Source organism: Strigops habroptila, chromosome 14 (assembly GCF_004027225.2).
Source record: "Strigops habroptila isolate Jane chromosome 14, bStrHab1.2.pri, whole genome shotgun sequence".
Classification (NCBI taxonomy): Eukaryota; Metazoa; Chordata; class Aves; order Psittaciformes; family Psittacidae; genus Strigops; species Strigops habroptila.
Genome location: NC_044290.2, coordinates 10,571,792 through 10,585,280, shown reverse-complemented (window position 1 = coordinate 10,585,280; position 13,489 = coordinate 10,571,792). Strand labels below are relative to the sequence as shown.

The window sequence follows — 13,489 nt, the reverse complement described above, 5'->3', positions numbered from 1 at the left end:
AGAGAAAATAACCAAGATGCGGCTATAATCATGAAGCAGGAGTCCAATGAGAAGTGGTTTGTATGTTCTCTTTGTTGTTAAGATTCTGCTAAATGTGGTAAATTTTGTGGAAAGGACGGGAACAGGGAGAGCAACTTCCAGCTGAGGGGATTGGAACAAAATGGTCTTTAAGGTCTCTTCCAACCCAAACCATTCTATGCTTCCCTCCTAGGCAAGGAGGATGTAAGAACTGTATCTACTAAAAGCACGGTCAGACCCCACTGATAGTTATGGAAGGAGTCTGCACATTTTGTGTTGTTGTGTATCCCCCCAATGCCTCCATCCACTCCTACCTGGTCCATGTACCAAAGGTTCTCCATCAGGTGAGGAGGATGCAGGTTAAGAACACAAGTTTGGATGTAGAGGTGTGTGTATGTATGACTGTGAGCAGGGCTTTAGCTTGTTCCTCCAGAGTTCATGCTAAGAAGCTTCCACAGAATGTATTTATAACCTGGTGGGTTTGCTTGTGATTTGGCATCTTTTAAAGTCAAAAGGCTGCTCTGCACCTTATCAATCTTTCCGTGCCCTCTCAGTGCATAAAGCATGGAAGCTTAAAACTGAAGGGAAGGAAAGTAAAATGTGCTCTCACAAGGTGTGTGGTAGAGGCATGTTATTTATTTCGGAGTCTTTATTCATAGAAATGCAATGCGTGCTTCACTCTACATCATTCTACAGACTGTGATAAATGAAATTAAAATATCAAACAGAGAAAAAGCCAGACTAGTTGAGACCAGTGGTTCAACCAGTATCCTGTCTCCAGCACTGGCTGGTATCAGATGCTGGAGATAAAAGTAGGAGAAACTGTATAGTAGCCTGTTATGAATTAACATGCCCAGGAGAGAAGTTTCTTCCTGACCCTCATCTGTTAGCGGTTGGCTTACATGCCAGCACATACATTACTATACATGCTCACGTGTTTATATCTATCTATCTATACCAAGAAGCATGTGACAAAACCCTAAATCAGATTCCTGGTACTTCCACTCACAGGAAAGTCGTTTTGAGGAAGGAATTTCTTTCACCGCAAGAGGCTCACACAGTACATAACGGAGAGAGAAAAGCAGCCGAGATCCACAGCTCGAGGGAAACTGCTTTTACAAACAGCACCTGAAACAGGCACCTTCTGGAGATACTTTTGGGGGTTTTGATTATGCAGCTCAGTAGTATCTCATCTCTCTGAGTAGCTTTACCTACGTGCTACAAGGAATCTGGAGAGAGGCTTTTTACAAGGGCCTGTAGGGACAGGACAAGGGGAATGGCTTTAACCTGCCAGAGGGGAGACTGAGATGAGCTCTGAGGCAGAAGCTCTTCCCTGTGAGGGTGCTGAGGCGCTGGCACAGGGTGCCCAGAGAAGCTGTGGCTGCCCCATCCCTGGCAGTGTTCAAGGCCAGGTTGGACACAGGGGCTTGGAGCAACCTGCTCTAGTGGAAGGTGTCCCTGCCCGTGGAACTGGGTGAGCTTTAACATCCTTTCCAAGCCAAACCATTCTATGATTCTATGATTCTACAACTAAGCACATACTCACACATGTGTAAATACTTGTAAAGTGACCAGTTAAGCAGATTTCATGTTATACATTCCCTTTTTTTGATAATCAGGATCACAGAAAAACAGGGTTGGAAAATTCAAGGCAAGAGCTGATCCTGTATCACTCCTACGAGGCATTTTCTCCAACAGGCTCCCAATTCACTTCAATCTCTGTGGCTTCAGTTTAAGCCCTGTCCTACCCACTGCATACAGTAAAAGACTGTCCCTCTCTTTTAAATAACAATTTTTGTGTTTGAGAACTGTTTCTTTGTTTCCTAACCCCTTTTTGGACTGAAACACCTGAAGTTATTTCCCTGCTTCCTCACTGACATGTTTTCTAGATCTCTGGATTGTATTCAAATTGTTCCATGTCTTTCCCAAAGTGCAGTGCCCAACATCAAATAACATATCCCAGCCAAGATCTTTCACAGACAGAGGAGCGTGGAAGGATTCCTTCACGTGGCTTCAAGGTTATATTCTATTTTATACAATCCGGATGGTGTCTTTTCCAACACCACGTGAGTACTGAGACCCTTATACATTTTCCTACATTCCTTGCCATTTTTTAGACTATTTCCCGAACACTTGCCAATGCTCAAATCCAGGGTACAAGAAGATGTTTTCTACTGCAGTTATAGATGGATGGTGCTGATGATTCAGCATATAAAATCGGCTAACTAATGAGCTCTGGAATAACCACCTCCTCCCAGGCTTGTTAATGTGCTTCATTTTACCTAAAGGCATCATTTCTATCAAAAGACAAAGTGCTTGAAAACGAGAAATGCAAGATACATAAAAATAATGCAGCAGTACTACTATATGGAGTAAATTTCAGGCTGAAAAAGATTCAGCATGCTATTTTTCTTCATTAAACGCGATGAGCTCATAAAACCTTTTAATTAGTCAGAATGATGTGAGTGACACGTCAGACCTAATTTTAACAGCCTAAAGTTAGGCAGCATTGCCACAACAGTCATCTCATCTCCTTCAACAATAAATGGAGAAGGATGAACACATCCTGTTGCCTTCAGCTCCCTAAAAAGCCAGAGTAAAATGGGATAAAGTCCCCTGTGAAGACTGAAGAAGAGTTCTAGTAAGCACAGAGGCCTCAATGAGTAGGTGAACAGTTGATTTCTTGATGGCTGAGGGCAGGTGAGATATATCCCAGTTTAGGTAACCTCAAATTCAGAGATAATTACTTTTACATTAGCATGATAATTACATACAATGCAAATTAACCATAATCATCAAGGGGAAATAAAAGCACGACGAGATATTGCTTATTGAGTAAGTACAGAGATGTGCAGAGTGTGAAACTTCTATGTCACAGACAACTTCCAAATGTTAATATTCTCCTTTTTGCCATATTGAGCTGACAGCTGAATACGCTGAATTTCTCTGCAAAGGATCATTTTAACACAGTTATTTCAGATGAATAAAACTATTTCATTCTGACAAAATCACACTCTTTGGTCTCCAGATTGATCTTTGTCCTTTTAAAGAAGCGTAATATACTAAAAAAGAAAAGCAAAGGCTGACATTCTGAAATGAAAGACTTCATTGAAAATATTGCACAGCTTGCTCTAAACCCATCATCTTCTCTCTGAGGCTCAACTCGATTTTGCTGATTTCGATGTCAACCTTAAGGTCTTGTTTTGCTTTCTGAACAGTGCAAGTGAGTTTGGCAGGTAGCAAACTGTGCCTGCAGCCCCAGGGCAGCTCATATACCACTGCCCTCAGGCTGCCCAGGGAGAGGCGCTTCTAGGAATGGCTCACCATAGGAAATGAGAAAAGCTCTGCAAGATCCCACTGTGGATCCCACAGGATTATGCAGGGTGTAAGCAGGTTTCCAAAGCTACCCAGTAATACTGGGTTCAGTTCACTCCCTCCTACAAAGAACAGCCCCATAGATTAACCAGTGCAACCCTGGGATGAAGGCTTCATTTGAACTGCTGGAGAGGTGCAATGGAAAAGTAACCGTCTGTTGTGATGGTGGGGGAGTTTCAGAGCCTCGTAGAGAGACTGGGAACTGGCTTTCCAAATAAATGAGGCAGCTTTGAAAACGTGACCTAGAGGGCACACTACATTGTTTTTGTTCCCTGCCTAGATCATTATCTGTCTCTGGGTATGTCCAACATTGGTCCCTGCAGGGTAATAAAGTTTACAGTAAGGTTGCTCAAGTGCAGTAGCTGTCTAGTCAACCCAAATGTAAGCTGTTCTCTTGTGCCAATGCTAATCTGTTGCTGATACCCACGCTAACCAGCACAAAGCTCCTTCTAGCAGCTCAGCAGCGTATTACAACGTGGGCATGCTGTCAGCGAGGTTTGTAATAGAAATACTTGTGCAGATGAGTTCACTGTTTACATTCTAAAAGCTATGATGGGAGAATTTGTTGGAAGGGATTTTACTTGCAGCAGAAAGCTAGATTTGGGACTCTATTGATAGCCTACTTAAGGTCACAGTTGCTTTCTGATAAGAAACTTCTCCAGAAGGCTGACTGACAGTTGTCACTGAGTCTTCTGGATCTTCACAGCTGGTGATGAGGGCAACTGCACTAAATGACTTTTGGTCAGTACTGAATGGCTTGATCTCCAGTGCTGATGTCTCTGCTTCTTTTTCCTGTGTCTTCTCAATTCGGTTCCATTCTTGTTCCTTTCGATCCAGCTGCATGGCACTGCAGTGAGGAGCATAAACCTCTGTGGTTTCTTCAAACTGTAAGCAATCCACCTTGTAGTATTTTTTCTTTACATGTAAGACATCGTTAAACCTATAGCCCCAAAGAATCTCTCTGGGGACATACGAGCTTCTTGACTGATGTGAAGTTCCTGTTGAATCACCCGTGTAGACAAATGTGACCAGGATTTCAAAGTTGTCCTTGGCCAGAGCTTTCCGGTCTAGACCATACAAGGGGCTCTCACTATCAATTTCATGTACGATGGTCACTGGGGTAACAAGTATGATCTGGTCATTTAGCAACTTCAAGTCCTTGTATTCCATTGTCATTCTCCCCTCCTTGTCTTCCTTGTAGCGCAGAAGCTGAGCTCGTACGGAGCCCTCAACCATGTGGTTTGGCCTGAAATCACCAATGCGCCACATGAGGCAAAACTTATCATCCCTCAGGCCAACTACAGCATAGTAGCTGAAACGAATGGTTTGAGCTCTTTTTCGAGCTGTGGCCATTTTAGCCAAAGCTGCTCCGATTATGAAGGTGTCAATAATGCAGCTTAATACTGACTGCAGGATAACCATGAGGATTGCGACGGAGCACTCTTCTGTAACACAGCGGTAACCGTACCCGATGGTCGTTTGGGTTTCAAGGGAGAACAGGAATGCTCCTGTGAAGCTATGGACATTTGCAACACAGGGGGTTATTTCTTCATCATTGAATAAATCTCCATGTTGGATTGCTATCAGCCAGAAGACCAGTCCAAAGAACAACCATGAAAGAACATACGACAACGAGAATATCACGAACATATGGCGCCACTTGATGTCCACCAGTGTGGTAAATATGTCCACTACGTAGCTCTCCCATTCCCCAAAGATGTGTTTGAAGTACACATTGCAGCTGCCATCCTTATGGAGAAACCGCTTCTGCAATCTTTTCATCCCCTTTTCTGGGCTTTCTTGACAAGTGCCTTGGTAACTGATCTTATTTCCCTGTGTGTTTACAGGCCTATAGCAACCACGCTGCTCAGTCATCTTTCTCATATCTGCCTCGTGGCATCAGTTTACAGAACACACTTGTGGTCCCAGGGGCTATTCGTTTTCTTTGTTCATTGGAAATCTATGAAATAGAAGAAAAAGTTTATTTTCGTTTGAATTCCCTATGCCAGAACTGTATAATACCAAATCTGAATAAACATTCACTCTGTGGCCATCACAAGCAATTTTCTGAAGAGTGCAGACTCTGACATTCATTACGCAACCCAGCTCAAAAACGTAGGGCTGGAAATATGAGGCAGCTAGAAACTCAACTAGTTAGAAATGTCCCTATCAATCCTAACATTTAGTATGGAAATGAAGACAGAAATCAAAACCCTTTGTGGTGACCTCACTGCAAGCATCTCTTTTGATGTTCTGCTGAACATTCAGATTGGGACGGGTTCTCATGAACAGCTACAGGAATGGCATGAACCCTCTTAGAGTTAGCCAAATACTTGAGGTCGTTAATGATTTCTTTGTTGCATGTTTGTTTTTCTCCATTAGAAGAAATGCCTTGTACAACACCCTCATTTAGACACAGGACTTCAGTAGCATGGCTAGCACATCCAGTGCTAATGTTTTTCAACCAGAAAATGTATTAAACACACCATCATTTCATTCATCATTAGTCGTGCTTCAGTATTGCCCAGAGAAAGCTGGTTGTGGAATTGAGCTTTCCCGGGCCAGTGCTACAGAGGCATATTTGTTCCATTTGTAGCAAAGTATTTACATTTCAAATGAAAAAGAAACACCTCTCTGAGGTCCTGCAAATCCTCTCAAACCATTCCTTAAAGCAAACAAACAAAAACTATCCCGCTGCCAAAAAGCATTTACATTTTTATTCATGGGTTTAAAACAAACATGCAGTATGTTAATAAAATTTGTGGATGACACACATTTAGGAAGTGATGTGAATTAGGAGATTCCTCTGTCAGAGCAGAGAAAGAATGGATGTCTTTGCAGATTGCAACCAGATGAACTTCAGCAGTACGAAGTGCTAGGCTATAGGTTTAGTGACTAATAACAAGAACTTATGTTAGAAACTGAGACCTCATCAACAGGAATCCAATAAAAAAGGAAAGACTCAGCTGAAGTAATCAGTTACAGGATGCTTATGAATTACTTGTAGGATACAGCATTGAAAAAGGCAAATGCCTTTTCCTGCAGGTCTCCAGCTCATTCTACCCTATCCCAACCGCTAACACACGGAACACTGACAAGTCAGAAGTGATAGGGGACACAGCCAGGACAACCCAACATCTTTGCAAATGTCACGCTTCTAACTGACACCTCTGAAGAAAATAAGCTAAATTCCTTCTTTTCTTTTTTTCTGAGGTAAAACTGTCATTATTCTTCCAAGAACTGCAAGTTTGCAATGGAAAAATGACAAGTACTTTTCCCGTTTTTTAGCTGGTTTCAGCTGACAAAAGTTCAGATGTAGGTTTACAACGAAGCCAACAGATTCATGGAAAATGAATTTAGAAAGAAAAAAAACTTTCCTAGTGGTAGTCTTTTTCCTCAGCTCTTCATTCACTTTGCCTGAGTCTAAATGACTGCACACACTTCAAGGCAGAGGAGAGTCAAGCCCATAGAGTGTAATATATATTGGATGGACTAAATTAACAGACTGAGAGCTCTTCTCTCATCCAAGGAACAATGACAAGCATGCATAGACACTATTCCAAAAACACTTAAAAGCCAAACATAGTTTCCATTTCTTTTTTCTTTTCCTTTTTTTTATTCTTTTCTTTTTTTTTTTTTCCAGTACAGAAATGAATGTGACATATGGTGTCGTAGCCTCAGAATGTGGCCTTCATTAAAAAACACAACATTAATGTTTCCAAAAATACTTCTTGGAAGAGAGTCTTTGGAAACATTCATATGACTTGCTTTACTCATAGCTTTAAACAAACAGTGTAGCCTTAGTCTATTAAAGACTCTTGACCTAACATTTTATAAGTCATATTTAACAACAAACAAAAACTGGAAACTGTTATTTTTTTAAGAACCTCATAATGCGAGGTGTGAAAATGAAGCAAACTGTAATCAGGAGTCAATATAAGCTTCAATAAAAACCGTACTTCGGCTTAGACTGGTTTTCTTACTGACTGATTCACACTAGAGTTCCTTGAAAATACTCACAAACGTCCTGGGACTCTAAAAGGGACTAAACACTTCATGAATCAAGGACTACTGAGTTGCTTCCACTCTCTGCTGTTGCCATCAGCAAATCATCGTATTTCAAAAATGGTGTTTTTCTGGAACCATCTTTAGGTTTTGTTGGTGCTGGGAAGAATCATGGGCTGCCACACACACAGCTGCGTGGCAAAGTCCACTCTGACTTTACAGTAATCTGTCACACATAGGAGACAACTTTGATTGCGAGGCATCTTGCATTAGGAACTCTGAACTTAGGGTCTCTCCTAAGTACAGGTTGTAGTAATATATAGATGCTCATGATGAGTTTTGGACTGGTATAAATGATGCCATGAAGTAAGATGCTAGATCGGATCTTGCAGAACAATCAGAAGTAATAAGGAAGGGAACATGATGCAGAACTTCCTAAACCAGGACCAAATAACCTAACCCTGAAGCTGGATGGAGTGAAAAAGAATCAAGGCAGAGCAATACTAACAGACAACTATTGCTCTCAGGATCTGAGTTAATCGTTCTCCGTCATGTTGAAAATTGGATTGCTCAGAGTCATTTGGCATTGCACAGTGGAGACGTGCCCCAGATGACCTAAAATCCCAAATGTGCTTGGAAGTCTTAGCAAATAGTCTCCTCAGCCACTCAAAACCACCTAAAAATGCTGCCCAGTATTTTGGGTGTGCTTAAAGGTAAGCCAGCTCTGAACTTTTCCAGGCTCCCTCTGAAAGTGCCTCAAGTACAGTAATACTGCATCATAATTAATAAATCTTTTACATTGTCTGATGTTGCTGAGAACATTTAAGTCTAAAAACCCCATCCTTCAGTGTTTCTGAATTATGGAAATCTGTGTTATGCTTTGTCCTTCATTCATGGGGACACTTTCAAATAGGATTATCCTGTCCCAAACAAGAGGTAGCAAGGCCATGAAGTTCATCACTTGCTCTATTGAGACACGCTGACTTTTGCAGAACAGCCTGAAGACTATTATTATTATTACCAAATTTTAAGGGGGAGAAGACCACAGCCTTACAACCAGACTTGTGAACTTAAATCTGAGAGCCACTGCAAAACTCTTCTTTTTCAAATGGAAACATTTTACCCATCCCTCAGAACGCCATACGAATTAGATTAAAGGTCCTACTACCTGGTAAAGATTAACAAAGGGGGTGGGGGAGGATTTAAAAACATTCTCTACTCACTAAAGCTCATGGATCGGTTGCTGCAAATGATTCTCAGATGTTGCCAGGAAGCGTTTTCACCTTCCTCTAACACTAACACACAAACCCTCGCCCTTTTGTGTCTCGCTTTTACTTTCCATGGGTTTTTTTCCCCTTTCTTTCTGGGCATGTTTGTACACATCAAGGGTCTCCTTTTGCACACTGTTCTGTTGTTCAGAGGAGGAAGCGTGCTGAAGTTTGCAGTGCCTCTGCTAACCATTCTTATAACTGTATTTCACCCCCCAAATAAGAACTGATCAGAGAGAAAAATGGAGCAGTGAAGCTAAGCAGGATGGAAGGCAGACAGAAATAGAGAAATCCCAAAGATTTCATTTGATTAAATGGCAGAACGGGTTCAGATGTTTTTCTAAAGCACATATATCTCAGAGTTCAGAAAATCAGCATATATTCTAATTATCTAAGCCAAGGCTTAGATCTTACTGTGCTGGATACTGAAACATGCTCAGGGAGATACAGAACTGCTCGAGAGACCTCTATTCATGGGGTCTGCATAGTGACCCCCAAACGGGTATCCTTGAAAACTCCATCCCAATTAGATAGTGGAGAAAGGTAAGTAAATTCTGTATTTCAGAGGTCATAAAGCAGTGCAGTGGCAGAAAGAGGAACAAAGCCAACATCTACTTATACCCAGTGAAAAGCTACCACAAAGCTAACACTACCAAAAGAAAGGCTTTTTATTATATATGTCATTTTCATCTAGTTGTTCCAGATGACCTGGAACTCTTCATTTTCATCAACTTGCTCAGAAAAACAGTAACTTAAAAGCCTTAAGCATCAAGTTTAGCTTTTAAAGACTTATTAAATGTAACTGTCAAGTTAATCTTGATAGTTTGAGTTTAGGGCTCAGTGTTTTATGAGGATAATCCCCATATTGCACCTTAATACCTAACAAGTTGTTGCTACACCCCTTTGATGACTATATTTTCCCATTATGCAAACAAGCAGGGATGAATTTTTGTTCAGTGACAACTTCAGTCAACAGCCTGTTTGTAAAACATTAAGTAAAACAATGTGAAGATCTTGGTTCCAGAATAATTCTGTTCTGAGATGAAATCAAAAAGAAAACAACTCGAAACCTCCAAGTGAAGCAGGGTACTCTCACTCTAACCCCACACACGCTGACTAGCGTCAGTTTAGCAATCACCTCAGCTTCCTGCTTCACTTTGGAAATGGCCTGAAAGGTTTCCAGTTTTAGTCATTGTTGTGTAACCCTGGAAGACTTTCAGCTCAGAGACCAGAAATGTGACAAGTAGAAACCTTTTGAACTGCTTTGGAATTGACTCAAATACTTGTTCCTTTAAAAAAAACAAACACACCACCACCCACAAAATCTAAATAAATCTATTGTGGGACAGCAGTGAGACTCTTCCTTCCTTCTTTCTTTCATTCCTCCTTTCACTCTCTTTGCAAAGCAACCTAACTTCTAATACTTCCAGCCAGTCTTTCTGCTTCCAGTGTGTAATCCCTAATCCTCAGAGCAGGGCTGGCACACATCATGATTCACTGCTGGTGTATCTCATACCATGGCACCACACGACTGCCCAAGGAGGTATTTGCTAGGATATGCTTCAGGGCTTCTGCTTGTAAATCTATTGCCTGCTGGGCTTGTGAGTCTGATCTCTCTCACAAGATAAACTTATCTTCATGATGTGAAGATTTTTACTTGTCTCCTCTGGCAAAACAAAAAAGCACAATGATGTTCACAGTTTCAAAAAGTGTCTGATATTGTTCATCTCTAACAGGTCAGGCCTGAGATCCTGATAAGCACAGCTTTATGTTACAAGTGGGGGTTTTTATATGTAATGTTCCCCATCTCAGCTCAGATCCCCAAAATGACTGAAGGACATCTCTACAAAGGAAGGGGGAATGCAAACTGAACCCAGAGCCAGACCTCTAGGAGGCAAGGATGGAGGAGAGGGGTTCCCATGACATACAGTTCTGCAAGCATCACCTAACAAGTAACACCCTTCCTCTCCATCCGTTTGTGTATCTAGGTCTTACCACAGCAGCAGGTTGCAAACACAGAGTTAAAAGAAAACTTTGAATAGACTAAGCTCAAAGCTGGAAGAAAAGGATATTTCACAGACTTCTTATTCAATTCCTTTGTATAGAGACAAGACCTAAAGTATCAATATAGAAGTGTTTGATCATTACACATTTTAAAAGATAGACATAAATAGCACAGAGCAGCAGCCCTCTGCACAGATTTTCTGGTCATGCAATAATGCTGTAGTCTGCACTGGAACAACTCACAGGAACAGATATATTGACATTTAATTCATATAAGTGAAACCAGATCTCCTTAAAACAAAACCCAAAAAAGTAAAAAAGGGAAAGAAGTTTGACCCCTTAAGTTTGAGAAGACAGACTCTGGAAGGTGCTCCTGGATGAAGGCTGTTGCCTGTTTTAGAGCCACAAGACAGGTTAAAAGTGAACCAGCCCCCTGCTTTACCACTCGGAGCAACTCCCTAGATCTGTAGAAAGCTGAAAATGTCTATTGTAATTTATTCACACTGTATGCACTGCCTGGTTTTAGCCAGGAACAAGCAGTGGAAACACTGAAATACCATAAGAAATGGAAAGTGCTGGCAACTTCAAACTCCTGATTTCGGGCCTCACTGCCATTCTTTGTCTCAGACAATTTGGCAGGGGTGAAACCTAAAACTGTCGACTCTCAGGACTCTTTTCCTCTTTTTAACCCTCAGTTTTCAGCAGCTCCTGCACTGAGGTGACCGGACACAGCGTGCACTTGGCAGCACGATGCCCACCTCAGCCTGCCCTAGAGCAGAACTGGGATCCCTGGGGCCCAATGGTGACCCAGCGCAGCCCACACCTGCAATGGGGCAGCTGAATCCACACAGGGCCACTGTCATCTCCTCCTGCCTCAAAACCCCCCTTCTGGTTCTCCTCCCACCAGCTTTGAGCCATTTGCATTCTGATAGCGGGCTGAAAGAGTCTCTACTTCTGGTCAAGCCCCTGTAGCCTCAATGGTATAGCTGGTACACATCCTAGAGCTGAAAATCTACCTGACATGCAGACATGGAACAGCAGAAAAAAACTAACATATATCTAGTCTTCTTCCCTTGGAAATGAGTAGCCATCCCATTCCTTACTTCAGCAGACAGACCTCCCTGGGCTTTAATGCAAGTTGGGTATGAGGCAGTGAGTTAGCACTAATTCTCATTTCCTCCTCCCTACTCTCCTGACACACTGATGTCTGCGCTGATGCACAGTGAAGGTTAACATCAATGGCTCTGCAGATGTGTGCAATGTGATTTCTCCACACATTGAACCTTATGGATTACATTCAGCCTACAGAGGCACAGAAAAATTCTTCGAGGAACTTTTCCACCAGATCTTGTTGGCAAGGAGCAGTAGAACAGTTTGTTGCAGCTCCTAATAGACATGATGTAATATCATAACGTATTCAACAATAGGTAAGTGGCAGGTCATGAACAATGATAGAATCAGATTAGATAATGCTGACCACTTTCATGTAACGGAGCCAACACCCTCAGCTCTGTAATTTGCCACGACTCAGTGCTGTTATATCTCTTCTCAAAACACAACAGGTTATTAATAACATAGGATTTTGGGGGCAGGCAGGAGCTGATATACTAAAAGGGTTCTTCCAGCCACAGGGCCCGTTTCCTTGACGTCACCTTGTGCTACACCGCTTCCTGAGGCAGAAAGCGTACTCCTTTTTTTCCTGTTTTCTGGAGAACATTGTAAACCAAGAATCCAGGGAAGGGCACTGAGACATGAGAACGTGGAGATACTGTCTCTCCAGTTGTGCTCTTTATTCAAGTACATCTGTAGAATCAGAGAGGTACAGGTCCAGGGCTGTACTTCTCGTGGCACTACAGTTACCTCCTGCAGTCCTATGTACTTCAGTGTTCCCTGGTCCTGCAGCTCTCTGTGTGTAGCAAAACAACCAAGAGAAGAAAAGGTTATGTGGCTTTAAGCAAAGGGTTATGTGAAGAGCAGAGAACCCCTTATATTGCCTGTGTGAGTTTTAATCCTGCCAATTCAAAAGGCTTGCAGCTTTCACAATGGAAAGCCTTGTGCTGGTGTCAGTGGAGTTTGGATCAGATGCCTTGCTATTGTATTTCATGTGAGGAACAGAATAAAACAGAATCCCAAGTTAACAGCATGAGTAAGCTCTGTTCAACAGATGAGAGGAGATAGATGTGAGTAGGAAGCCTGAGGATCTCTGATTTTTTCATTAGATTTTTTCCTCCAATCCTAGTAGAAAGTTCCCTAACATGTAGTCTGACACCAGTTACTCACTTCTAAGGGCTATTCAGGGCAGACAGGAGCACTTGCAAGTTTCTACTGATCTCAACTTTCAGCTACTGACCTCAGCAGGAATTCCACTCTAATACTCAGAAGCTGTCTCATCCCACCTAATAAAATATCCCAAATGGCAATTAAATCACCAAAGCCTTTGCATTTTCAAAACTAATGCAGTGAAAATGTCATTTTGCAAAACTTCTTCGAGGAAATGGGAGACAGGGAAAAAAATCCAAACATGTAAATAAAATGAATCACAACCACTATGACCTAATTTTTTAGGAAATGCCACAAAAAAAAAAACTTGCTGTCTCAGCTTTTGAGTCCCAAATCAAAGAGGTTGAGATAAGTAGTAGCTAAGGATCAAGTCAAACAATGGAAAAGCACCAGAAAATTCAGTGACTGATATTCCCACGTGCAATCCAGGCAATCAAATACTGGCTTCAAGAAGTTCATTTATCAATCATTATTAGGGTCAAGAATCACTATTTGCTTTTCTGAGCAGCTTTGTATAACTTGCATTTGTGAATATAGAA

The 13,489-nt window shown here is 41.8% G+C and overlaps 1 protein-coding gene across 3 annotated transcripts in view; it reads right to left on the bottom strand.

The window, feature by feature from the left end:
• Nucleotides 1–634: 634 nt before the first annotated feature.
• The window catches only part of KCNJ16 (potassium inwardly rectifying channel subfamily J member 16), a 33,769-nt gene continuing 20,914 nt past the window's right edge, over nucleotides 635–13,489 (bottom strand). For all 3 annotated transcript variants that reach the window (XM_030506506.1, XM_030506508.1, XM_030506507.1), the window contains one exon: nucleotides 635–5,353. In XM_030506506.1, coding sequence (XP_030362366.1) covers nucleotides 3,988–5,277 — 1,290 coding nt within the window. In that variant the 5' untranslated portion in view covers nucleotides 5,278–5,353 and the 3' untranslated portion in view covers nucleotides 635–3,987. The remainder of the gene's footprint in view (nucleotides 5,354–13,489) is intronic.